Here is a 25,677-nt window from a genome sequence, read left to right as displayed (position 1 = left end):
ATCCCCTAGGCCTAACACCAATAATTTACTAGTACAGCTCTCCAGCAGCCAGCAGTAACATACTATAACCTCTGACTGGCATATTGGAGGTCCAACACAGCAAAAGAGGCTGACAGCAGACAATAACAATTAACTGTTTGGTTACTCCAACAGACACATGCAGGTGCTTTTTGTGTTTGCCTCTAACGAGCCAAGCATGGTATGGTGCAAACAAAGCTAAATTATAATGATAGTTTAATTGTGCCAAACCATTCAGTTAGCTCCATAGGATTTCAAAACACTCTGAAATGTGTAAAATATGAAGTCTAATTAGAGCAGTGGGGCATTTCTGACTTTTCGTGTCATTTTCGATGAAAGACATCTATTCACTTTCAAAAGGGACAAAGGGAAACACATAGGCTGGATGGTTCATCTCATTTGGCAGTTGTTGACATTCATGCTGACGTGGTATACAACTCACTTATCTTATGTTTAAACACCGATTTATGACAGATGATTACTCCAAAAACTAATCTGCTTGCCAGTAGGAATGTAGATAAAAATGCATGATTGATTTGTCATACCTGAGGTGAAATGCAAATAGTCAAGTTAATGGAGGGACTATTTGAGAGGCCTATATCATTGACTGTCAGGAGGTCCTGCTGAAATCAATCATAAAATCATTAAAAAGGTGCAGTTATCCAAAGAAAGTCTCTGGAAATATGGCCATAAGAAGCAATGATATGCGTGTGAGAAAAATTAAAGTTATTAGTAAAAATCCGTTTGCAAGTTCTGCTTATATGATACAAAAAGAGACAAAATGGGTAACGACACCACTCTTTACAAATGAAAAAAATAAAAATAATAATGATTTGCACATCATCAGGCAGCCGACTGAAAACCCTGCAGTCTGTGTATCTGCAAAGATCAATTAGAAGCTTAATTTGGGCCTTAACACTGCATGCACCCCCCAAAACAACACCATGAAACATTAGTACACTGTGGGGAGTGGTTTAATCTGTCACTACAGAGCCTAAAACAAATCAAAATAATCTCTTCCACTTTGTTGACCATTTTAGGGTGCCTTCACATCTGACTTGTTTTTTGACACAGAATAAACCTCTGAAATATTTATTTTCTTTTATTTATTCTTAATCTATTCTAATCTAGTTTACTTTCTCTCGGGAAGCAAGACAACTATAACTGAACTCAAATGAGGACGAGATAACTCTTTGACCTGCCACAAAGACATTGTTTTAGTTCTATAACTAAATGTTTCAGGCTGCTCCGTATTTGTACCTTTTCTGTTCTCACGCCAGGGTTTCACCTTGACCAGAGAACATCTGGACCTTTCTGCAATACAAACATCATCTTTTTCCTCTCTAAAACTTCAGCTGACTTTTGACAGCTTTTATGTTCCACCTTTGTGCATAGGTGGTATTTATATGTGTGTGTCCTTCCTTATCTCATTGGTGGTACATTTTTAAAGTAGCATGGTCATATTCATAATAATCTCTGTTGTCCCATATTGCTAAAAAAAAATTATAAATCAAACCAGGTTTAAATATGTGAAGCTCTTCACGAGCCAGACACACTTGATGTGTTCAGAGCCATCAATAACAGAGAGAGAAGTCTAAAGGCATCCAAACAATTCAGACAGGGGGGGAAAATGCAAGAGTGATGGTTGCCATGACAACAAAGAGGCTTTCAGCAAAAAGGAAAAGGGGCTGGTTGGATATTAGCTCTCATTAGCTTGTGAAAATCAAGAGGGGTAAAAATTGTGGCGTTGTCTTTTAAGAGGGGCTGCACTTCAGGAATGATCAGTGCACGTTTGCCCGTCAGTAGTGCTGGTGATTAAACCTGCGATGAATATGTTCATATGAAGACATGAGCGAGTTTCAGCTCATTGTAAAGCTGTCCAGCTCAGTCCCCTCTCACTGCTCCCATAATGTTGTTTTCAGTGAAAACTTCATATTAACTATTGATTGTTTTGTTAAATGGAAATGGTAAATGAAATGCTTCTATGTAGCACTTTTATCCAAAGCACTTAACAAATTACCTCTAACTCACCTTTTAAGGCACACTTAAACTTTAATCGTCACATACAAGAAATCTAACCTCTGCATTTAACCCATCCACAGCATTTAGGAGCAGTGGGCTGCTGTAAGGGAGCAAGTTGGTGAGTGTCTCGCTGAAGGACACATCAACAGACAGGAGGAGCCGAGGATCGAACCAACAACCTTGTGATTTAAGGACGACCTGCTTGGCCCACACATACAATTAATTGTGTTCATTAGAGGTATGAATAACCCATTGTAACTGTATTTCCAATACATGCCATTTGCCGTTACTTGCATTATGATATGTATAATACAACCTTTATATCCATTTCTATCTTTGTAGCCCATTTAGGCACTCTCCGGTTCTCTCTATATGCTTTTTAATTATATTTCCTTTGACACATTGTTTATTAATAAATGCAATGTCCTTGTGTGAAGTAGCTGCTTTACTGATGCAATTCCCTCTCCTGGGATCAGTAAAGCAATATCCCTACAGTATACTGTCTTGCCATAATCCTTCAGGCTGTGGATAATCAGAAAATTCAATGAAAACAGGCAGAACTCTGTTGTAGGGGATGCTGTGTTAAAAAGGATGTTTTTAAAGCATTCTTTTTATTTTTTTGCATTCAGCTATTGAGTTCACATTGGTCATGTTGGTGTGTTTTGGAGAGCAGCACCCCCTCTGAAACAGTATATATATATATATAGCAGCAATACAGTTGTTTGTTAATAATTTAAATGGTAAAGTGACTGTGAACACAATCAATCAACAACTTGGCAAAAGACATTAGTGAGTGTGAAATAAATGGAAATTTCATTTAATTCATTTCCAAGGCGAGCCGATGAGGAATGGAACTGAAATCAAGCTGTGTAAAATCTTCAAACATAGACTTTGCTGTGTTCATGGCCAAACATTACCAGATATTTACTCAGAAGTTGTTGGTTTTAGGAAATGATACCAATACCTCAAAATTAACATGAAATACTTTGGCTTTATTGAAAAGCTACTTTTAGCACATTCAGCGACTCAGGCGGAGGCACAGAGTGTGAGTTTGTCAGTGAATCCATCAGTCTGGATGTCAAATGAATAGAGCATCTTGTTCCTTTCACTTGGCTTCAGGATGCTAATAGGAGTGGGCTGACTGACAGGCACAGACTGAGCGAGTGAGTCAGCAAGGCTCCAAACAATTCAAAGCTATAGTGATTCAGAAGGCAATACACAGCAGCCACCAGAGCATTGTATACACAGCCAAGACACACATGAACCCATGTATGTTAAAAACATCATCTTGCACAAACTGCATCATGTCTCCCTTAAACCCATTTTTTGCACATAAACCTCCCCAATACGCCTTAGTTTAGAGCCTACCATGACCCTTTAAGCTACAGTATGAACTTTTCCCACATAGACATAATCAAATCCTTTTCTATTATTTTCATTTGACAGTACAGTATTACAGTATTAACTTCAACTCGTTCTGGAACCTGACCCCAAATTTGAGACTTAACACAAAACTGAAGATAGCTTTTCATTTTAGATTAATTTCTTTACCCCCTAAACACCCTTCTCACTTGTCATGATGTCTGGTCTTCATAAATATAGAATAAAACACACACACACACACACAACACACACACACACACACACACACACACACACACACACACCTTTCACCAGCCTTTCAAAGCTGGGTAATCAAAGTATAAAGAACTGCATGTCAGTCTGCTATTGCCAGAGGCTGGAGTGTGAGTGTGAGCGTGAGTGTGAGTGTGTGTGTGTGTGTGTGTGTGTGTGTGTGTGTGTGTGTGTGTGTGTGTGTGTGTGTGTGTGTAGTCACCAGGTGCTAATCAGATACCATGTGCCTCCCTGCTGATGTTAAGTAATATGGAAAAAAATATCAATCTCACCTCAGGCCGAACGTGTGAGACTGCTCGTAGTGGAACAGGGAATGAATCTTTGCATTTGAATTCACAGCAATCAGCCTGTCAATCAGATCCTGTGGAGTAAAATAAGAGGCTGTGAAAATACAAATACAGCAGTTATTGAGCAAATAACGGTGGATGTTTACGATGTGTAAGGTGAAAAATGTACATCAGCATCAGTATATCGGGAGATTTAGGAGGAGGCCTTTGTGAGGTAAAACAAATGTGTGGGTGGTGGTTGAAGGCAAAATAAAAAGTGCAAACATGCCCTCAAGTGGCTGAAAGAGGCATTGCATGAAGTCTGGACTAGGATGTGTGAAAAACACTCACAGGAATTGAGGTTGGCATCTCTCTCAGGGTGTATTCACTCTTGTTGGCTAGAGGCTGCCGGCCCAGGAGCTCCCACACCGATTGGGAAGAGGAGAGCAGGTTGACAAATGACAGGAAGGACTGAAGAGGCAGAAATTGAGATAGACATAAAGACAATTAGAGCGTTAGAGAAACTCAGAACTCACAGTTGATCACAACTGGGATCATTTTGAATTACTTTGAATCTCTTCTTGAAAGAGATCGTTGGCTATTTTCATTAAGATTTGATCTACTTTTATTTTACTTCCGTCATCATTTTTGCTTTAATGCAGTGGCATTGGTCAAATGATTTGCATCCCTGTAAAAGTTGACTTTAACATTAAATAAAATACTAGATTAATATAAATACAAATACTAGAAAGATATTAAGATAAAAGAAAGATGTGATGGCTCAACTAGCCAGTTGAAGTTGATATCCAGGAGTTTACAGTGCATTTTATCAATGATGATAATTTGTTGGAAAACCAAAGTGAACATGAAAAAAGGATGTTATGGGAATAAACATGTGACCACACCATGAAATTAAATTTGCGTGACGAGCAATTAACCAAGTCCTTCTGCTCTCATCACTGAAATAAAGAAATCTCAAATCAGAGAAAAAAAACAAAAACACACACACACACACACACACACACACACACACACACACACACACACACACACACACACACACACACACACACACACACACACACACACACACACACACACACACACACACACACACACACACACACACACACACACACACACGTCTGGTTTTTAAATTCTATATAGCAATTTGAAAGCAACAACAAAGGCTTTAATAATTGTAATGATGAAAAATGTAATGAATGATTAAATATATAAAAAAATGTTTATCTGGAGGTCCAATCTTTCATCTGCTCCTGTCTGTTTGATGTTCCAAGTGTGCATTCCAGACTTGAATATGTTTTATCATCTGCCTGTTTGTGTTTTTAATGTATTCCAACACACAAATTAATCTAACACATTGAACAAAAAACTCACAAATGGGGAAATGCAACCGATGCCCATACCAATAACTATGCGTACATCAGAGCTAATTTGCCAAAAATGCAGGTGTAAAAAGTCTGTGCTACATATTTAGTCTGTTTAGGCAATAACATCATCGCACACATTTTAACTGCACATTTTTCTGTTTGCAACAGTTCTGTCTGAGATGGACTTGAAGGTCTGACCGAATGCAAATAACCTGGAAGCTGACCCACTGATAAGGCAGGCTTTAAAGTCAACAGTGGCAGGTCACAGGTCACGGTTCACAGTTCACTGGCTGTCCGTATTCAGTTGGCTAGTTTCAACGAGAGAGATAAAGGGAGAGAGAGAGAGTGAGACGATTTGGCTGATGTCAGAGGTGAGCATCAGACACGCGCATACAGACAGACACACACTTGAGCCTTAAATGAAAGTTTGGTCCTGTTCTAGACTGAACCTGAAAATTCAGCCTAAACTTGTACCACATGTAGGAGCAGCCTTAGGAGGGATAATTCTCAAATGTTTGAAACACTAAACTAAGAGTGAACGGCGCCTATAGTCCTGTTTGAGCTTGAAATGAGACATGGAAGGTTTCAGTCAATCAATTCAGTTTTATCCTATTTCAGAACATACAGTCTTGTATAAAATGAGTCACACACACACACACACACACACACACACACACACACACACACACACACACACACACACACACACACACACACACACACACACACACACACACACACACACACACACACACACACACACACACACACACACACACACTACCTTGAGGCAGCTCCTGTCTATGGGGTCCATGGGTGTGGGCTTTGGACGGACCACCCCGCCATCTTCACTGCCGCACTCAAGAACAGACCACAGCTCTACTACCAGTGCCCGGACAAAACCTGCAACACATCAAGCAAGTGGTATTAATATGGATTTGTATGATCACTACAAGCAAATTATTATTATTATAACCAAATGTTTTTTTCAATTGGTTTATTTCATATGCAGATTATCATCTAATTAGCATTTATATATCTATTAAATGAATAGAAAGTAATGAAATGGAAGCTTTGCTATTTTCTGAATTTCATTGACTGTTTCAAGGGTGGCTTCAACCACAGGTGCTTTTCCAAAACGTATTCATTTTTTGTTTCCATCATTAACAGCCATGACTGTTTCTTGTTGTTAGAGTAGACTTCACAAGATCGCATGAGGAACACCAAGGTTCGCTGTTGCATCTTTTAGGCTTGTTTTTGGCAGTATGTGATAAACTTCAAGAAGACTACGTTTTCATTGAGAGAAAATTTGTTCTTTATCCCATCACAATTTCAATGAGCATGCAACTCTAGCCTCAGGTAGCCAGCTGGAAGCAGACGGGTTACTGCGAGGCAAAGTATCATGGGAGTTAAGCAAAAAAGAAAAAAGAAAGATTTATCTTCTTCATAAAATGTCTTTCTCTATATGTTGTCATGATTGAAAAGACCAAAATTGAACGTAGTAAGTGGACAACTTGATTACTGAGTTAATTATTTAACGAGCATCGACTTAGGGATGATTCTGTCCCAAGCTTTTTGATTCATTACATTACATTACATTACAGTCATTTAGCAGATTCATCTAAGCGGTTCATCACTTTAACTGCGATCACTATAAGTGGTTCTCACTGTTACAATTTGATTATTCCAAAATTACAATTTAATTTTAAATGTACAAATTGTATTGGTTGAATGCCACTATCTCTGTCTATGCCTCCTTACAACCTTAATTATTTACCACATATGTAGAATGTATTCAGATATGATTTACTACGCTACTTGTAAAAGTGTCTTTGAAAAAAAAGACATTAAAGTCTAATTCACATTTCTTGTCAGACTGTCTTAATCCTTAAAACTGTAACGTTAACACCTCATCTTGGTCTTTCTTCATCCACTTATCCTGTCACAAACTATTTTAAAAAGAAGTTGCTTCCTGGTCTGCTCAATGCCCACTGTGATAAATTAGGGCTTGTATGCCCAGATGTGTTTGTGTGCCGACATAATGCTGGAAAGTGTTTGTTTGCACAAGTAAGGGCTTTAGTACCTGAATTGTGCAAAGCTGCCACCCCTGGAGCAGTTGCTGCGACCTGTGTCACCATCACCCCATATCCAAACTTCTCACAGCGGCTCACCTACAGAAAGAATACACAGCAGTCCCATAATTCATTCATTTCCGTAACCTGTTTATCCAGTTAAGGGTAGAAGTCCCATAATCCCAAATAATATTTACTATATATTATTAACTTTATTTATTTCTTTTTTTTTTCTTCTTGAGTAGGTAAAAAATGTATGAGAAGTTTTGACAGGATAGACAAATAAAACAAGGAAACCGAGAATTAAGATTTTGGCATTTGTGTGTGAGTATGCAAACTCTGCTACGACACTGCTAGAATCCTGAAAAGGTGCTTTATAATGTAGTTTAGCACACTGAGGAGAAATCAAATTGCAAATTGATTTTTTGGCGTGTGCAGGCCCTTTATTAATTACAACACAATGTCACGACGGAAAATTGACAAAATATAATTATATTATATAATCAAAGTGAAATGCCAAACGAGAAAAGCATTTACAAAGGTGTGTAAACATTGGCAGTAAATGAAGCCCACGGGGGATCCGTTAAGGTTTGCAGTAAGACGCAGTGTGTGTGCAATATGAATAATGGACAATATAATGTACATAAGGCATATGTAGAGTCCAGAGATTAATACATTAATCCCTGTGTTAGGTAGTAGCAGCATGTAACTGTCTCAAGGCTACTGGTGAATACTGAACAGTCTTCAGGAAATATGACTGTGGCCCTGAGGAGCAGCAAGAGCAACAAATGACCACATCTTCTGCATAGTGAAATAAGGATACTAATGACATAGGCCTACAGAATTAATAAAGGTCTTAAAGATGCATTATGTTCTGCAGGATAGGCCGTATAGGCTACAAAAGGCTAGAAATACTGCATGCATGCATACTGTTTATTATATTATTATACATTCAAATGTACACATTTTTTATATTTAACTTATATCTACATGTTTTAACAAATAAAACAAATATACAGTGTAATATTTTGCCATCAAGGGGTGTTTCTCCAAGCCAAATGGTAATTTTACATTTCAATTCAATAAAAATAGATGTATTTGATGAAACATTCTATGTGTAATTAATTTTTTGTAATCCTGCATCCTGGCTTCAGGAATTAGCTAACTGTAAATCAAGTCAATGTGGAAAAGAACCACTTGAACAGCATAATGTTACTTTGGAACATTGATGTGATGAAGAAGGATTAAAAACTGAACCACTGCCAAAGTCAATTCTTCTGATGATTCTGGCAACATCTGGATTCCCTAACATCAGCTGGTTCAAGTCAAGCACTTGTTAGATTGCAATGTTGGAAACTGGGTGGACTAGGAAATTAGTAGTGGTGCTACCTCAATACCAACGTTGAGGTGCCCTTGAGCAAGTCATTTCTGCTCCATGAACCAACATTCTATGAATAAAGGTTGGAAATTCTTAAATCAACATACAAATGCTGCATAGCTTGAAACAATATTCATCTTTTATGATGGAAAATTAGCAAATTGAAAATATCCACAGTTAGTTGTGGAGCATTTTAAAGTGCAGTGTTTGTTTTTTACCTGTAGTTTTTTCATAAAGCGAGAGAACATGTAGGAGACACATTCATTGATGGCTCCTGTCTGCTGGAGCAGCAGCAGGCCTTTAGGAGTTGCAGCAAAGTTCAGCAGGCTGTCCAACAACGTCTCCTCCCAGATTAGCCTGTTTCAAAGTCAAAGAGAGAGAGTAATCTGCAGTGCTATGTAAGTTACTTGAAAGCAATTCTGTACAGGTGAACAACTGGGGGACAGTGCCTAATGTACAGGTGGTTAACAAGCCACCAGTACAAATTTTTGTACTGGTGGTTTGTTTACAATATGCACAGATGGCATATTTAACTTGGAGACAAACTCACTGTAGGAGGCTTCAAATAATGTATTCCAAAAACTGTTTATGTTTCGATAATTATGTCTTTAAGTCGCTGGACAAGGTGTTGGAAAAGCATCATTCTGTGTCTTTAAATGTCAATTATCAGTCTCTGTAATAGCTGCATTATGACGCATCCCTGCTTTAATTCTAGGGATCTGAATAAAGTACTTAAACAGGCCTCACATGTTCTGCAGCTCCTGGGTGGACGTTCCAGCGGTGGCTCCAGGTACCGGAGTTGGAACCCTTTCTGACAAGGAACTGGTCTAGAAATAAGGGAAGAAGATGATTTGTTTATCTATAGTTGCCCATGTTTTCATTATTAAAGATTAAATTAATTAAAAATGTATTGATAATGGACTATTTCTGGCTGCCCATAGGACATTTTGCAACCCAGTTGTATTCTGATTTCATTTCACTTCACTCTCACTTCACTTTTTAAATTGCTGTGCTGTTGGTCTACATTCAGCCTTTGCATTCTTGATATTGTAGTTTCTTAGATCTATATATTATTTCATCATACAAAAATGACTATTTTTGAATAATTATTAAAAATCTTACTGGATTAAATCTGTATTTTCAAAAACGCATACTGTATGTAAGTATTGTATGTAATTTGCATCTTTACAAACTAAATGAGGACACTATCAAACTGAATTTATCTCCTTTACTCTGTGTATTAACACTAAGAAAGTTAACAAACCCTCTAGCACCATCTGCCAACATTTGAAATCAGGGTCAAACCTTTATCCGTTTTGAACTCATTTAATTCACATGCCTCCTTAAAATGCCTCCCACAAACTACGGGGGCCATGTTAGTGTCTTGTTAAAGTGGGTTGACTGAGGTCAGCATTGTTGTTATTACATTATGTAACACAAAGAAAATAGATGTAGACTTTGAGTTGGGACCATATAGTACAAGAGGACAATGCAGTATGTGCAGAGTGATAATTAATATTTAACACACACTGGAGTTAGTAGGAAGTTAGTGGGAAAAAGTTTTATACCGACTGTTTACTGATGCCAAGATGTCTCGTAGAAGTTCATTTTTGACATGAATGTATTGGAAAACAGAGTGGTAAGATGTGATTGTGGGACTGTATAATTTAAATACAGATATCTACCTGACATTAAGGATGTAGCCTGCTTGTGAGAAGCAGTTTCACTACTTTTCTTTTCTTTGTTTCCTCTTCCTACTGTAATACGAGTTATTTTTGGTTTTGGTTGCACATTCAACTGTGTCTGCGTTGAGATTTGCATTTTCAGTTTTGTTTTTCTAAAAAAGAAAAGGTATCTTGATTTCGATGCATTGTTCTGACAAAAGCAGTATTCTAAAAATGAAATGGAGCATATTACACTGGTTAGTTAATTCTCTCCACTTGCAAGCAGTGGTGGCATTTTTCTTCACGTCATTCATCAGGCAAATGAAACATGACAGGAGTATTCTAGCCAGTGAAACTGATCATTAAACATGGACACCCCTCCATTAGATATTCTAGAAATAAATGATTTAGATACAACCTTTATCTACCATCTTGTACAACGATTTTATGGGAAGGGATTAGTCAAGCAATGCTCTCAAAGAAAGGGTTTAATTTCTTGCATTTACAGAATCACCCTATAATAAACAATAACTCCTTCAGCAACCCCATTATTATGATGCTAAATGTTTTTTTCTAATGCTAAACCATTTTCTAATATGTTTAATTATTTGGTGTTTAGTATGTTAATTGTTTTTTTGCGTCAATTACTTTAACTTAAAACTAGAAATGTTTTGAGTTAATGATCAGGTGCATTTAACAAACAAATATAATACTTCCCCACATTTTAACCAGTGTTTTTTTCTTTTTATATGTGATACTGTCACCCCAAAACCACTGAGGTCTTTGTTTGTCTTTATTTAACCACTCAAAATCTTAGGGGAAATCTAAGTCATTGAGTGTGTAGAATCTGAAAGTCTGAACAGTGTTGTACTGAGAAATGAAGTGCAGGTACCTTTTTCCATGCAGCAGCTACAGCCTTGTGCAGGCCGTAGGGTCGGAGGACCTGCAGACCCTCACAGGTGTTGTATATCTGCCTACAGACAAAGATAAAGGCTCCACATGTTGTTTGGAACCCGTCGGATTCACTAAGTGAGGACAGCTCCTTCTCCATCAGCCTGAGAGTGAACTGTACAATGAAATGAGCAGGAAAGGTTCTGCAGAGGAGAGGGAAAACAGACGAAGATAACTATGTTGACGGGAGAAACTGCACAAGAATTTCATGTGTGTAATCTGAGGTGCTTTGCTTAGAAAAATGCTGGGGGAGCGGTATGTTTTAAGTACCTTCCCTTCCTCTTTTTTTGTTGTTGTTTTCTAAATGTCAAATACATTTGAATGCTAGTAGTTGTAGTATTTTTATATAACTGCAAACGACCCATTTGTATTGCTTTTGCTTTCCCTGTCTGGACTAGATCTCTAATTTCATTGAACTTTTATGTGCTCATTTTTACAACATATTTCTCAGAGGAGGTACATAAAAAATGGATCGCAGACTGGAGCACATTCATCAAAACAGTTTGTACTCAGTGATATCAGCCTTGGCGAATGTATTATTGCTAATTCACAACAACAAACTGCTGTTTCTGGTTGGACAGACTGTTCAGGGTCAGCCAATTATAACAAAATACAAAACTAACGTAGGTCCACTGAGTGACCCTGAGTTTCTTTAATAAATCAAACTTTTATGGTTTAGTTTTTGCTATAATGGGACTTGAGTAGATCAAAGATTCAACAACAGTGACTGACACACCAGCATCCTCAGGTCTACACTGCTCACTGTGCAGAGGATTTGTTATGCAAACTTAACTCGATACTAAGTATTCTTGCTAAGTCAGAAAGAACGTAATTTATTCATTAACATCTAAGATACAAAAACACCCTGTGTATTTAATCATAACTCAAGCACACCATCTCACCTCTCACTGTGGGCGACAACTACATTCTTCTCATATAAGAAGAGAGCTAATCCTCTGTCGGTGTTTGCGATGCGAGCCAGAACGTCAGCGATGAGAGTCAGTGTTGCTGCTGGGGATTTTAATTTGGCCTGCAAACCGTAGAGATCAAGAAGACAAATTTAGTAGAATCACAGGTAACACTGGTATTTAAATCAAGCTTAAAAACACTGTTTGGGGTAACGGTTGAGGTTAGGATAACTTTCTGACTTCAGACCTTGTATTCATAGTCGAGATTGGGATTAGATGTACATTAGAGAAATATGTTAAAGGCAAATGTTATGCATTCAGTGGTGAGTTACAGCAACTATTTAGGGAATAAGTCCAGTTAAAAGACGGTAGAATGAAGGCAAAAGTCCAAAGAATTTATAATTACTGAAGTTGCCAAATCCTCTTTATATCAAACCATTTAACAGTAGAGCTAAATATAAAAAAAAGTATTTTAATCGTAACACATTGTATAAGTCCCTGAAATAGAATTTTGATTACTTGAAAGCTACAGATCAACATATTTGTGATATAAAGGGTCCACTGCAACATAATTAAAGGATAATTGTAAGGTCCTTACAATATATGAATGTACTTTTTGCCAGTTCATAACAGGAATGCTATTGTTATGTAGTTTACCTGCTTATTCACACTAGAAACTCTCAATTTCATACTTTTTGTCTGTGTCCATTTGTATTTATGAATCTATGAATCTTGTTTGTTGTATGCATCTTCAAACCTATATGTGGTCTATTCTATTCACATATTTATCAAAACAAATATGTTCAATGTGTGTGTTTCACCTGCTGTCCATTGAGCAGAGCTATAATAGGAGCCAGCAGTGTTTCTATCACAGGGGTTTGGTAGAGACACTCTTCAGCACACTCTGTCCTCTCACACAGCATCCACAGCACCTCCATCGCCAGACAGATCGGCGACAGGGAGTCTGAAGACACAAATATTTAAATGAAATACTTGCATGTCGAAATATCTTGCAATTCTTTTTCCTTTAAAACCGACACTTAACACTTTGTCCTGCTTGTACCCCATTTGTTTGATATCCTGTAAATCTAATTTTGACACATTCAATTTATACATTGTCAGTGTGAGTGTGTTTATGTTTGGATTGATGTATTTTTCTTGTATGTCCAGTATCAATCTGATTACAATAGTTATCTATCCACTAACACACTCATAATTCTTGAAAACATTTTGGGGACACTTATCTTCACTGGATAGTGTGACAAAGAAATAAATCATTTAAGTCACATTTTGGAAAAATAATAAAAATGTGTCAAAGGTTTCATTCTTTTTGTGATATTGAGGTATTTTTATACATCATTTTATATAAATTATTCAATATTGCTTCCTAGAGATTTAAATTAATTAAAATAAATGAAAATCTCAAACTCATACCTAAATTCACCTATCTCTGACATCATATTCTGTAGCATTATGTTACTATTGAGAATATCCTCTCACAACTGGTGTAGGTGATCTTCAACTTGCTGGTGAAATATTAAAATAAATCTATGACTTGCTCAGCATGACTCTGCAGCAGCCAAAAAAGATGATCCTCATCTGACAAAGTCAAGGTAGGGGACACTATTGATCACTGGCAGGGAAACTGCTGCAGTGTAATTCGAGAGAATGAATGGGGCAATAAAGCAAGGTCTTCCAGGAAACAACCATAGTGCTGCATGACTCAGTACAAGGTTAAGAGATAAAAGATATGGTCTGAGGAATGCTGTTACGCCTCATAGGTCACTGTGTTCCTTTACCCACCCCGATTCCAGACTCAAAGTCTGCACAGAAAACAGGGAGGGAGCCTAAACTGTTTGACGTAGTTTATTTCCGTGTGTGAGTGTGTGGGGCCCCACCTGTGTGTGAGGTGTCACTGTGCGGGGGTTTGGGGTGTTGGTAAATGATGTTAATCAGGATGACAACCAGGTCTGTCAGGCTGACTGGATCTGAAATAGGGCAAGATAAATAAGTTTATCAGTCTAGTCACTCAGAGTAGACAGGGACCGTAAAATAAATAGTCGATAGTGCTGGGAGGGAAATGGTCCATGTCCAGTTTTGGTGACCTTGAAAACAAGGATCATCTTGCTGCACAGTTGGCTCCAAATTTTATATCCAGGATGAGTTTTAGTATCTGGTGTGTTAAAAAATATTGTTTATGTAATTTAAAACAAGTCAAATATACAGTGTTATACAGTATAGAACATTTCATCACAAGCATGTCTAAATGGGCTTAATATACCATATGATACAACACATACTTTTACATATTACAGCTTAAACAATCAGTCAATCAACCAAATTTTGATAAACGCCAAATGTTTAAATCATTTTACAAGCAACAGTTTCAAACCATTGCTGGTTTCGGGTCTCTCATGTGAAGATGAACTGTTTTTTCCAAGTTTTAAATTTAAATAATTTTAATATGTTTGTGCTTTGGACTGTTGGTTTGAGAAAAGGATCAATTTGAAGACAATGTGATAAGTATTTTTCAGCATTTTTGGACATTTTATAGCCTTTATGATTAATTGATGAATCAGAAAAACAAATTATGAAAAAAATTAAGTTATAATGTAAATGTGACATTCACCTTATGCAATACATGTTACATGTACATGTTGTTTTCTGTGTATTCTTCTTGCAGCACAAGACACATTTCCCATATTGTAAAGGATAGTGGACTTAACATTCTGGCTGTGACTTTACTGAAAGCAAACAGTTATGTCTAGCTGGAGACAATAAAAAGTGTCTGAAATGACTGGAACTCCTCTGACTTAGACTTAAATGGTGCTCTAAATGTAAAAATATGGCTAAAAATGACATAAAATTTCTTTAGCAGGTTTCCTATGAAAGAGAGCACTGACACTTTCAGTAACAGTAAAGTAATCAGATCTATCAAAATCAATTGTCAATGTGGCAACGTTAGGACACAAGACCCTGGATAAAACAAATAATAGGCAAAACATGTGTGTACAACATTTCAATCCAAAAAATCCAAAGGTCAATATATACTTATTTAGGAACTGACACATATTATGATTCAGAGTGAGACAGAGTGGGCCTTATAATCAATATAAACTACTCTGACGTCAGTGATTTAATTTCCTCCTTAGTGCCTTGGAATAAGAGTCTAATGGTTAATGAAGCAGTGACAGCCAATGATGAGTCCGTCTTAATGACCTACCTGGGTATTATTCACCCCATTACATAACTTTATTAGTGATTAAGATGGGTGGAGGGAACAAAGTGACTGTAAAAGGAAGACTGGAGGGAGTGGCATCGTGTCTTAACTGATCAGACAAATTACTACGTGAGATCATGTGCTGTAAAGATTGTGATGGATTATTTAGGTGATGATTTCCACAGGACAATAAACCAACAACATCTATTTTTCCCTTTAACTCCACATCACTCATTTAAACCATGAGTCAATTCCTTGACTAGCAGATGCCAACAATGGACAATAAACAGGATTCAGCTCATTACAGGGTTTAGACATTAAAAGGAACACTAGACCCACAAAATATTAATATGTATATAAATTACTCATCCCAAGATTTAAGGTAACTGGGTAGTAATTGATATAAAAATATAAATTTTGTGAGGGACGTATTCTTTTAAAGGAATAGTTCAACATTTTTAAGAAACTATGCTTAATCGTTGAGTTAGATGATGGGATCAATACCACTCCTAAGGGTCTCTATGGTAAATATAAAGCTTCATGTGCCTCCAGCAGCCAGTTACATTAAATTAGCACAAAAACTGTAAATAAGGGTAAATAGCTAGCCTGGCTTGTCAAGTTAACCAAATTCGCCACCAACACCCAATGTATTATATCTAGTTAATCTGTACAAAATCTAAAGTGTAAAAAAACAAGAGGCAGCATAATTTAGCTTCATATTTGCCGGACATTCAATATGAACATGCTTGTGACAGATGTTTAAAACTATTAATAGAAAAGTCTAGTATTGTACCTTTGCGCTTCCTCACTCTGATGGGAAAGAGCTTTCTGCCATTGGTGTAGATGAGGAGTTTACCCAGGATGCACAGCGAGTGGACAAAGAAGGCATATTCAAGTTCTTTTCCTGTGTAAACACTCCTCTGGACTGAACCTGAAACATTTACAGAAAATAAGAACTATAAACAAAAGGAGATACAAAGGTAAAATTGTGTCTTTTTCTATCCAAAAGCTAACTCACTATATAAAGCTTTTAGCAGTGTTGCAAACAAAGATTGAAGATAAGAGAGTTTGTGAAGTGGTAGAATCAGCTTGCATGGCCAGGACTGATTAGTATTTGTAAGGATGTTGTTTGGGTTGATTTATTCATGGTTTTAGTTTAATATGAAAACGAAACATAAACTTTGCAATATTCTAATATGCTAACTACTATTCATAAAACAACGAAGAATGCCCTTGTTGTGTTGCTGTGGCGGAAAGAAAAGTTAAAATACCTTCCATATCCAAAGCTTCTGTAATAGAATGAGATTGACAAATGAAAAAAGACAGCAGTGCCTCCGGGTGTAGAAAGTTGAAAGAAGCACAGCTCAGAAAAAAAACTCTTCTTCTGATATAAGGATTGTATCATTGACAATGTGTCGGAATATCTCCACTCATCCAAGAACAGGTCAAAATGTTCAGTCATAAGCAGCAAGAAGACATACAGGTGATAATACACAGACACTGGCATTCCCATTTCCTGTTATAGTCACTCTCATTTATTGAATTTTCAGAATTAAATGTGCAGCTAGATGTTTTTTCGGTGCATTTAAAAGTCAATCTATAGCACTTTCATTGACACCATGCTCTTCTTTACCAAATGTAAAATTCCATAGCATTTTATCAGTCCAAATTAAACATTGAATCATCTTCTCGAATCCAGAGATTTGAAGTCCTTTATCAAATTAGATTTAAAATGTGCCCTTTGGAGCACATTTCACATATTAATTTGCTAGTTTGCGTTCTTCTTATCCATAGCTTTTTTTGGTACATTACTACACTGCTTTGTGTGTTACAGCCACCAGCTGTTGGCCTGAGGAATAGAATGAAACAGGCAGCGGAAGTCTGCACGGCATAGCTTGTGTCCTTGGGCAAGACACTTAACCCCAAGTTGCTCCCGAAGGCTTGCCATCGGTGTGGACTGGATGTTGCATGAATGTTAGTTAGAGTCTGATGGTGGCACCTTGCATGGTAGCCTGTCATCAGTGTGTGAATGGGTGAATGATATGTAATATACTACTGATTGTAAGTCGCTTTGGATAAAAGCGTCTGCTAAATGACTGTTATGTAATGTAATGTAATGTGTAGGCATGTACATCAAATACTCAAAAGGGTACCTTTGACATTTGCAGTTAACTTAGATTATAAATAATTAAAACTCAAAGAAGACTATTCTTTTTCTATAACCTCCGGTGAGTTGAGATGGCATAAACAACTAATCAATGTTCATAGTTGTAGTGACAACCTGAAATTGAGATAAGCAGCAGAAGATGTATCATACACACAGAGACAACAGGTGTAACCAACAGAGTTTTACACCTCAATTTTGACAAGCTACTTGCTCAAAAGACTGGACAGACAGTCTCAGCTAGAATACTGAGATTGTTAAATTTGATGTTTGCTATTCACATTCTTTCTATATTGTTATTTACAAATAAAAACAGCCAGGAGAGAAACAATAAAATAAAATAAGCTATCGAATTTAATAACAAAAACACTCAAAATGTTTTTTCTCTGTATTTTTTGTTGCTCTTTATTTCATTCTGATTTCTTCTTTGCATCCCTATGTTTTCATGACAGCAGGGACAGCATGTGCGCATTAGGGAAATGGATTAAGTAATGACTTCAAAGTCTAGGTACAAATACATTTAAGCCACAGGCTTCAAATGAAGCATTACTTTCTCATTAGGCTTTCACAGTAGTTCTGCCTGAGTGTATTCTTTTTTGGTTTGTTTCACAAGAAACATTAATCAGCATAACGCAAATGTGCTGATGTTTACCTCATAGAGAGTGAGAGTGGAAATTGGTATTCAGATATGCCTGAGAAAGTACAAAAACCTGATGAAGAAATCATGAGTTTATGGACTGTTTTACTTACCAGTGCTCTGCTGCTCTTCTGACTGGGGATCAGTTGTCTCATTTGTGGAACATTCACAGGATTCACTGTAATGGATACACTGCTGAAGGGCTGCACAAATCTAAAAGTATAAAATTATCAAAACAATGCATGTTATTGTGGATTCTGCAAACACCTGATTCCTCTGAATGCAATTACAACTACTGTGACCAATGTGAATGCTGTTATGAACAGGCCAAAAACCACAGGCTTGGATAAAGAATTCATACAGAATGTCAATGCAACCTCCTCATATCGATCCTGTTAATCAAGAGTTTTACCACTAGAACGGTTTGGTTTAATCTAAATCCTGAAGCCCTATAAGGAATTTTAATGCACTGCAATGCAAGAGTAGTTTAGGCTAACAGTGCCTACAGAAGAGTTATTGACATTTACTTTGAAGAAAGGTTCAAAGGTGATCACACAGTAATCCTCTCTAAAGTCAGAGTAAGAGTTGAGAGGGAGGTTCAGGATTAAACAATCAATTCTTAAATGTTGAAGTGACACTCAACTCTTGTCTAAAAATAACTAGACCTACAGTATGTGTTGTATTTAGTTGAGTTGTGTACTTACATTTTCCCTAATAGTTCAGACAATTTTAAAACCCAGAGAAATTTCAAGTTAACAGTCAGTTTCTTTTGGTCGCCTGTCAATGGCGTTATATCCCCTTTACCCCCTTTAAGTTATTAGAGAAACAAGCTGAGCAACCTTAGCGGCAGCTCCTTTGTCCGCGGAAGAGCGCCTGAGAAAGACTGTTTTTTTCAGCTCCCGGCAAAAACCTCCTTAACCATCATAACTCAAATAATCCTAACTGGGAGAAGCTGAGTGCAATGGTGGTGAAGACATCAACTCCCATGACCCTATGCTACTTCACGATGTCATCAAACTCCAACTTTTGTTTTCCTGCTTCCCTAGCGGGGAAAAAAATGACATACTGGTATTTAACATTACTTATTAATTATTATTATTCTAATATATTCAGTATCATGGTACAGTAAAGGTCGCAACTAGGAGTGCACATTAAGCCGGAGAACAAACGCTGGACATTTCACATCAAAGCGTAACTCAATTTGAACTTTTGCATGGTTAGGGTTAGGGTCTATGGGCCTGCAAGCATATTTGATTTGTTACAGATTCTTGCCTTTTCCTAGTTCATGCACAGTTTTGTCTTACTTTAATGCAATCTATAGTGCAATTTTTTCTGATGCCTAAATGAGGTACTGGGTTTTAATGCCCTCTGAAAAGAAAATAATAATTGTTTCGTTGATTGTTTCACTACAGTGCTAAACTTTTCAAAAGTACAAATGGGTGTCAGTGAGAGATATTGATTAAGGAGTGACTCACTCACCAGGGACTTGTATTTTCTCTCCAGGAGTCTGAGAACCACAGTCCTACTGTAGCATCCATGCTGAGAGAGGGAGAGCAAAACAGATCAGAGAATATAGAGAATATATGACACAGAGTACATGCGCGATAGAGAAAGAGATAAAGACACTTTTGAGCAACATATAAACAACAACAAAAATGCACTCTTCCCAAATCAAAAACGCCTGTTCATGTGCAATACACACCATCCACTTTTTAAACCAGGTTGCTTTAATATCCAGTAAGGCCAGTAGATGAATGGGTTCCAGGACTTTCTCTGTCCCAGGTGAGGCTGAGCCATGTTCGTGAGTGAAGGACAGCAGGTAAAGGGTGCTCTCTATAACTTCCTCCATATATCTAAAGACGAGTAGAAATATATAATGAATGTATCCCATCATTGTTGACATAATAAAGAAAAGTAAAGTACATTTGGATTAGGATAAATCATGCAGGAAACCGTTGCAGCATACTAAACATATATCTCACTGGTATGAACATTTCACATCAATTAGTGTCATTTAAGACATTGAGCGTTGGATGTGGGGACTTACATCTGGATAGAGACCTGTCAACCTTGACTATTTGGGTAAAAACTCACTTCTCAGGATGGCGGATCCAAAAAGTTGTCACCTCCTTTTGAAAGTCATTCATCAATCGAATCTGAGGCAAAACAGACAGAAAGAAAGCTATAATGTATTTGTATGCCGATACACTTTTAATACTGTAAGACAAAACATGCTGTACCTGTTTAAGAAGACGACTGATCTCAGGTCTGTTGATGTCGATGGCGGCTGAATCAGTTGGAAAGCTTAGCTTGTGAGACACAAAACTTGACTCCACACTTTTAGCTGCACATAAAAAAGGCAAAATATACTTATTAGGAGATGACCCTTTAAAATGTGATTTATTTTATACACAAAAATGACTGTGAATAATGTTATTTTGTTCAGCTTAAACATGAAGGTGCTGCACATGCACTCGGTCTGTTCAGAATAGCCTACCCAAGCTGGTGTAGAGCTCTCGTGTCACATTCAGTGGAGAGGAGGAGAAGCTTTTGGCAAAGAACTGCAGAACATTATCCTGATGGAGATACAAGATACTTTATCTGCATATAGACACACACATAGTCAAAAACATGTTGTGAATCACTGATATCTGAATGTTAAATGATAAGGAAATACAATGAGAGTAAAGTAAACAAACTCATTACAGATAAGATTAACAGCCTCTACTGAGAGAGTGGCCTGCATATTTGCTACCAATTAGCTCTCGATCATCAGGGAAAACAGTGTTATCTTGTTGTCTCTGGTGTGGCATGATGGCACAGGGTATGATGAAGATCTGTCTTTGTTATTATTAATTATAAAGCTTGAAATTGTTTATAAAAACTACATGATTATTATTGATTAATTTGTTAATCAATTAAGTGTGAATTTGTAGATGAGGTTGCTCAGGACTCACGCTGAGGTCGGGGTCAGTCAGAGCTGCACAGAGATTTCTGCACAGGCTGCTCCAGCTCTCACAGCTCAGCACATCAGATGGATTTGCACAGCAGAGAGCCTGAAGAGCCTCCCAACGCACCTACACAGAGTTACAGAACTTCACCTCAACTACACTGCTAATAATATTCACATTATAAAGCAGTGATTTACAGCAGACGGGTCTGGTGGGCCATTGAGGGATATTTTCATCGGTTGGTGACATAATTCACCAACTTTGTAGGCAGGGTTATGAATGGTGATGCCGTCTTCTTTCAAAGCTAGTTGGCTACCTAGTTTTATCACTTTCAAGTCGACTTGCAGAAATAACAGTTCTTAAATCAACATATTTCATTGATCTCTGAACTGAGAATGACTTTGACAAATGGATACTTTACTACTAGAAAAATATGAAAATGAAAATAATGTTGGGCTGAATGAATTAAGTGAAACAAAATGGCAAATTCAGTCTTAATAACACTAATGTCTACCAAAAAAACAAAACTGTTCAAACAACGAGTGATCTTTTTATAAATTTTATTTTTAGAGGCCTGAAAAAGTAAATTATGTTGAAAATATTAAGGGAAAGTAGGATAAAATGGACATCATTTTCACAACCCAACAGATTTATCTTGCAACACCTTGTTGGGACCCCAACCCCCAGGTTGGAAACTGCTGATCTATGACACAGTGCAACACATGACTGCAGCCTACTCACAAAAACTATTAAATAGCAATGAACACCATCATGTATGTGTAAGTGAGACCTTCTACCTCTTTGGGTTTGCTGGAGTCAAGTTTTTCAGCCAAAGCTTGCAGCTGCTCTTGTCTGATGAACGCATAACTCTACAGAGGACAATGGAGATGAAACACAAATTATTATGATCCATCATAAACCAAAATAAAAAAGAGCTCTCAGTCTACAATGGAAAAGAACAAACTCCCCAAGGACACAAATTGCTACGAATGCCATCCAGAGATTGCGATACTATATTGACAATTTATGCAAGTCATCAACAGCTATATAAAAAGGCAATAAATAAATCAAATTTAACTATATATTGCCACCAGAGTGCCAAGAGACTGTATGTCTCACCTGATTGAAGGAGGAGTCGCTGTCAGAACAGTTGTCAGTGTACTGGCTGTTGGACTGACTGTGCTGCTTCTCTCTGTGCATCTCCTCCTTCCTCATCTGGTCCTCCTCAAATTTATTGATTAAAGACTCCACCACCATGATCATGGTGTTCTTCAAGGTCTGCGTCATCTGCTGGTACCTGGCACAAAGAAAGAAAGTGCATCAGGATTAGTATCACATATTTTCAGAATAATTGTTTACCTAAACCCATTCCATAAAAACTGCTCTATTTTACCTGCTGTGCCAGAGTTTGTAGTGTATGATTCAAATTTCAGGAAATATTTTGTTATGCCCTCCAGACATAGATAGCCACTGTGTTCCATTTAAAGTTGAAAATGGGAAACCTAATATTCCAAGTTTTGTCATTTTAACATTAGGTTATTTCAGTATTTAAATTTGGAAAAACAAGCAAAAAACATAATGTAGATAACAACAAGATAATTTTTCCTAATATAAAATACTGCCCCCCAGGCCACAGCCTTGGCTATATCAATGGCCTTGGAAAACCTCAGCTACTTCAGCTTTCTAATCAAAGAGAATCTAGCAACCGCATGTTCTATATCTCAGAAACCTTTTTAGATAAGAAAACCTGGACAGTTTTCTACCTTGAATTCCAACAATTTTTTTCTCGTAACAAATTAATTAAGATTATCACTCTCTGTCTCTAGGAAGGGTTACAAGGAAAACAGTTCTGAGTAAATCAACATATGCAATCAAAAACAGCTTTTACTATCCATATCTTTTTAAAAAAAAAAAAAAGGGACTCTCAACATGCACACACTTAATTTGAAAATAAGTATCACACAGAGAGAGACTGGAACATTTCTGATGTTAGCAAAATTCACACAACAACATTATTATCTAGGAATGACTCCACAATAAATAGATCATAAACATCTGGAAAAAAACAAAGCTCAGAGTCTGAGCTACACTCACTCTGCTGAGTCCCTGGTCCTTCGGGTGACAGCATGGATCAGGGTGTCGTGACCTGAGCCTATAGCATGTTGTCCATCTCCTCTGGTCAAGTTTTTGGTCTCCTCCTCCACCACAGTCCCCAATGAACTCTCCACATACTGACGGAGATACTTGACAAACTCATAACTGAAAGGGGATCAATGACAGAGTTAGACATGGTGGATATAAACTGTACTTCAAATTTAAATGGAAATTACTTTTAAACCAGACCATTAAAGTTAATCTTAAACTATCCGAGTCTCATGGCCTTACTTGTGGAAGTTCTTGTCAGTCTCCTCCAAGTGAAGGAGTATCTCTTCAGCACATTCGGTCGACGGGGCGTCAGAGATTCTGTCGTTGATGCTTCTCAGAAGCTGTTTGAGCAGGGATTGCAACTCTGCTTCATCTTCAGCTGACAACTGAGACATCTCTCTTGCTGGTCCCTAAGACTGGACAGAATAGAATGATTGGTTTTCTAGGCCCCAAATGTGCAAAAGGTTCGTAGCAAGGGGCAGCCATAAATTAACAAACTCCTATACAAGAAATAACTAAATTATACATTGTATGCAAAAAATGTGTAAGTACACTGTTTGAGTAAAAATGTTAAGGTACTTTTACTTCACTTGAGTATTTAAAATTGTATGCTACTTTATACTTCTAATACACTTTATGTCAGAGGGAAATATTACACTTTTTACTCCACTGCATTAATCTGACAGCTGTAGTTATTAGTTAGTTTACAAATTAATTAAATCTATTTATAAAACATAATACTTTAATACAGATTAAACAATCCAATAGTATACAAAAGTAAAAGTAAGTGAAAGTTAAAAAGTGTTTGAACGCCACCAGATGTAAGGTTAAAATGCTGCTCTTATCCTATTCGTAGTAGTTTGTAGCACTTATTGTATTCGTATTAGTCTGTTGCAATTATTGTTTTCGTAGTAATTTGCCTCTGCACTATACTTTTGCTCTGGTTTATGCTTTAAGATGCTTGTTTAAGAAAGGAGATGCACTTATGACTTCTGGTGACTAGTAGTTCTCTTGAATACCTATGTTGAATACACTTCCTGTAAGTCGCTTTGGATAAAAGCGTCTGCTAAATGACTGTAATGTAATGTAATGTAATGCAATGCTCATCAGTAGTAATAGTCCAATAATCTGATAGATATATATTCCAATAATCTGATATATATAAACAGTACCAGTCAAAAGTTTGGACACACCTTCTCATTCAACTACTTTGAAGAATCTAAAATATAAAACATATTCTAGTTTGTTGAGCATTTGTTTGTTTACCACATAATTCTATATGTGGTTCCTTCATAGTTTGGATGTCTTCAATATTAATCTACAATGTAGAAAAAAATTAAAATAAACATAAAGAAAAACAATTGAATGAGAAGGTGTGTACAAACTTTTGACTGGTACTGTATATATATATATATATATAAAAATACAAATTCTGCTCATTTTACTTTAATACTTAACTTTGTACTTTTACCTATGTAAGACGTTTAATGTAGGACTTTTATTTGTAACAAAGTATTTCTACTTGAGTATAATACCTAATTACCTCTTCCACCACCTGTTTGAAGTCACATGCTGGGACGTGTTTGTCTGTGCCTCTTTAGCTGGTTCACCACTAACAGGTGTGATAATCAGCTGGTCCATAGTGAAAATAACATCTCAAGATTAAAGGTTTACACAGCCGTGTCCTCTCAAATATACAGATACAAATCAAACAGAAACATGTAATGGTCTATGCTGTACACCCCCCTGAGTATTTTATGTTTTACAGTTTTTAATTTAGAGACAAACCCAGTTCATGTTTCTCTCTGGTTAGCACCACTGCAACACAGCTAGCTAGCAGCAGCATCACTGCCCAAATGTAACAGAACCGCAGTTTATCGTAAACCAAAGAAAGGCCACCGTCCGAACAGAAAGACGTCGTATGCAGTAGTTATATCTTAAACCAGTCACCTCTCTGTCAGACTTGTAAAGGCGTTTATCCAGGTAGTTAGCATTCTGGGAGCACTTGCAAACAAGTTCTGTGTCTCTATGGAAACGTCCACTTGGTGTGAACCGCGGTGCATTCTGGGATGTCCGAAGAAACTACACGCTGCCTTCTCGAGCGTAGGAAATGTGTGTTTCACATGTAAGATAAATATGATTCGAATATCTATTAGGGTTTTTTAGACACATTTACGAACACATAAGATACATACATATAAAATATAAAATACAAGCGCTACTAACATACTGTAAATCATTTAAAAAATATATAT

At 37.1% G+C, this 25,677-nt stretch overlaps 1 protein-coding gene across 2 annotated transcripts in view; it reads right to left on the bottom strand.

Annotated features, from left to right (window-relative positions):
- The window catches only part of tbc1d32 (TBC1 domain family, member 32), a 63,957-nt gene extending 38,462 nt beyond the window's left edge, over positions 1-25,495 (bottom strand). Inside the window, exons 1-23 of one of the 2 annotated variants that reach the window (XM_054618071.1) lie at positions 25,373-25,495; positions 23,663-23,838; positions 23,372-23,536; positions 22,397-22,574; positions 22,075-22,146; positions 21,284-21,403; positions 20,824-20,902; positions 20,567-20,670; positions 20,421-20,482; positions 20,029-20,179; positions 19,806-19,865; positions 18,440-18,539; positions 16,319-16,456; positions 14,204-14,293; positions 13,127-13,269; positions 12,300-12,427; positions 11,339-11,540; positions 9,530-9,609; positions 9,001-9,139; positions 7,416-7,503; positions 6,117-6,235; positions 4,293-4,412; positions 3,948-4,036 (exon numbers count right to left, since the gene is read on the bottom strand). In XM_054618071.1, coding sequence (XP_054474046.1) covers positions 3,948-4,036; positions 4,293-4,412; positions 6,117-6,235; positions 7,416-7,503; positions 9,001-9,139; positions 9,530-9,609; positions 11,339-11,540; positions 12,300-12,427; positions 13,127-13,269; positions 14,204-14,293; positions 16,319-16,456; positions 18,440-18,539; positions 19,806-19,865; positions 20,029-20,179; positions 20,421-20,482; positions 20,567-20,670; positions 20,824-20,902; positions 21,284-21,403; positions 22,075-22,146; positions 22,397-22,574; positions 23,372-23,536; positions 23,663-23,817 — 2,582 coding nt within the window. In that variant the 5' untranslated portion in view covers positions 23,818-23,838; positions 25,373-25,495. Of the gene's footprint in view, positions 1-3,947; positions 4,037-4,292; positions 4,413-6,116; positions 6,236-7,415; positions 7,504-9,000; positions 9,140-9,529; positions 9,610-11,338; positions 11,541-12,299; positions 12,428-13,126; positions 13,270-14,203; positions 14,294-16,318; positions 16,457-18,439; positions 18,540-19,805; positions 19,866-20,028; positions 20,180-20,420; positions 20,483-20,566; positions 20,671-20,823; positions 20,903-21,283; positions 21,404-22,074; positions 22,147-22,396; positions 22,575-23,371; positions 23,537-23,662; positions 23,839-24,965; positions 25,054-25,372 lie in introns of those variants that run through there. The other variant, XM_054618072.1, reaches the window with a different exon arrangement.
- Positions 25,496-25,677: the final 182 nt, after the last annotated feature.

Source organism: Anoplopoma fimbria, chromosome 18 (assembly GCF_027596085.1).
Source record: "Anoplopoma fimbria isolate UVic2021 breed Golden Eagle Sablefish chromosome 18, Afim_UVic_2022, whole genome shotgun sequence".
Classification (NCBI taxonomy): domain Eukaryota; kingdom Metazoa; phylum Chordata; class Actinopteri; order Perciformes; family Anoplopomatidae; genus Anoplopoma; species Anoplopoma fimbria.
Note: the sequence above shows the minus strand (reverse complement) of the source record. Positions and strands in the feature narration are given on the sequence as shown.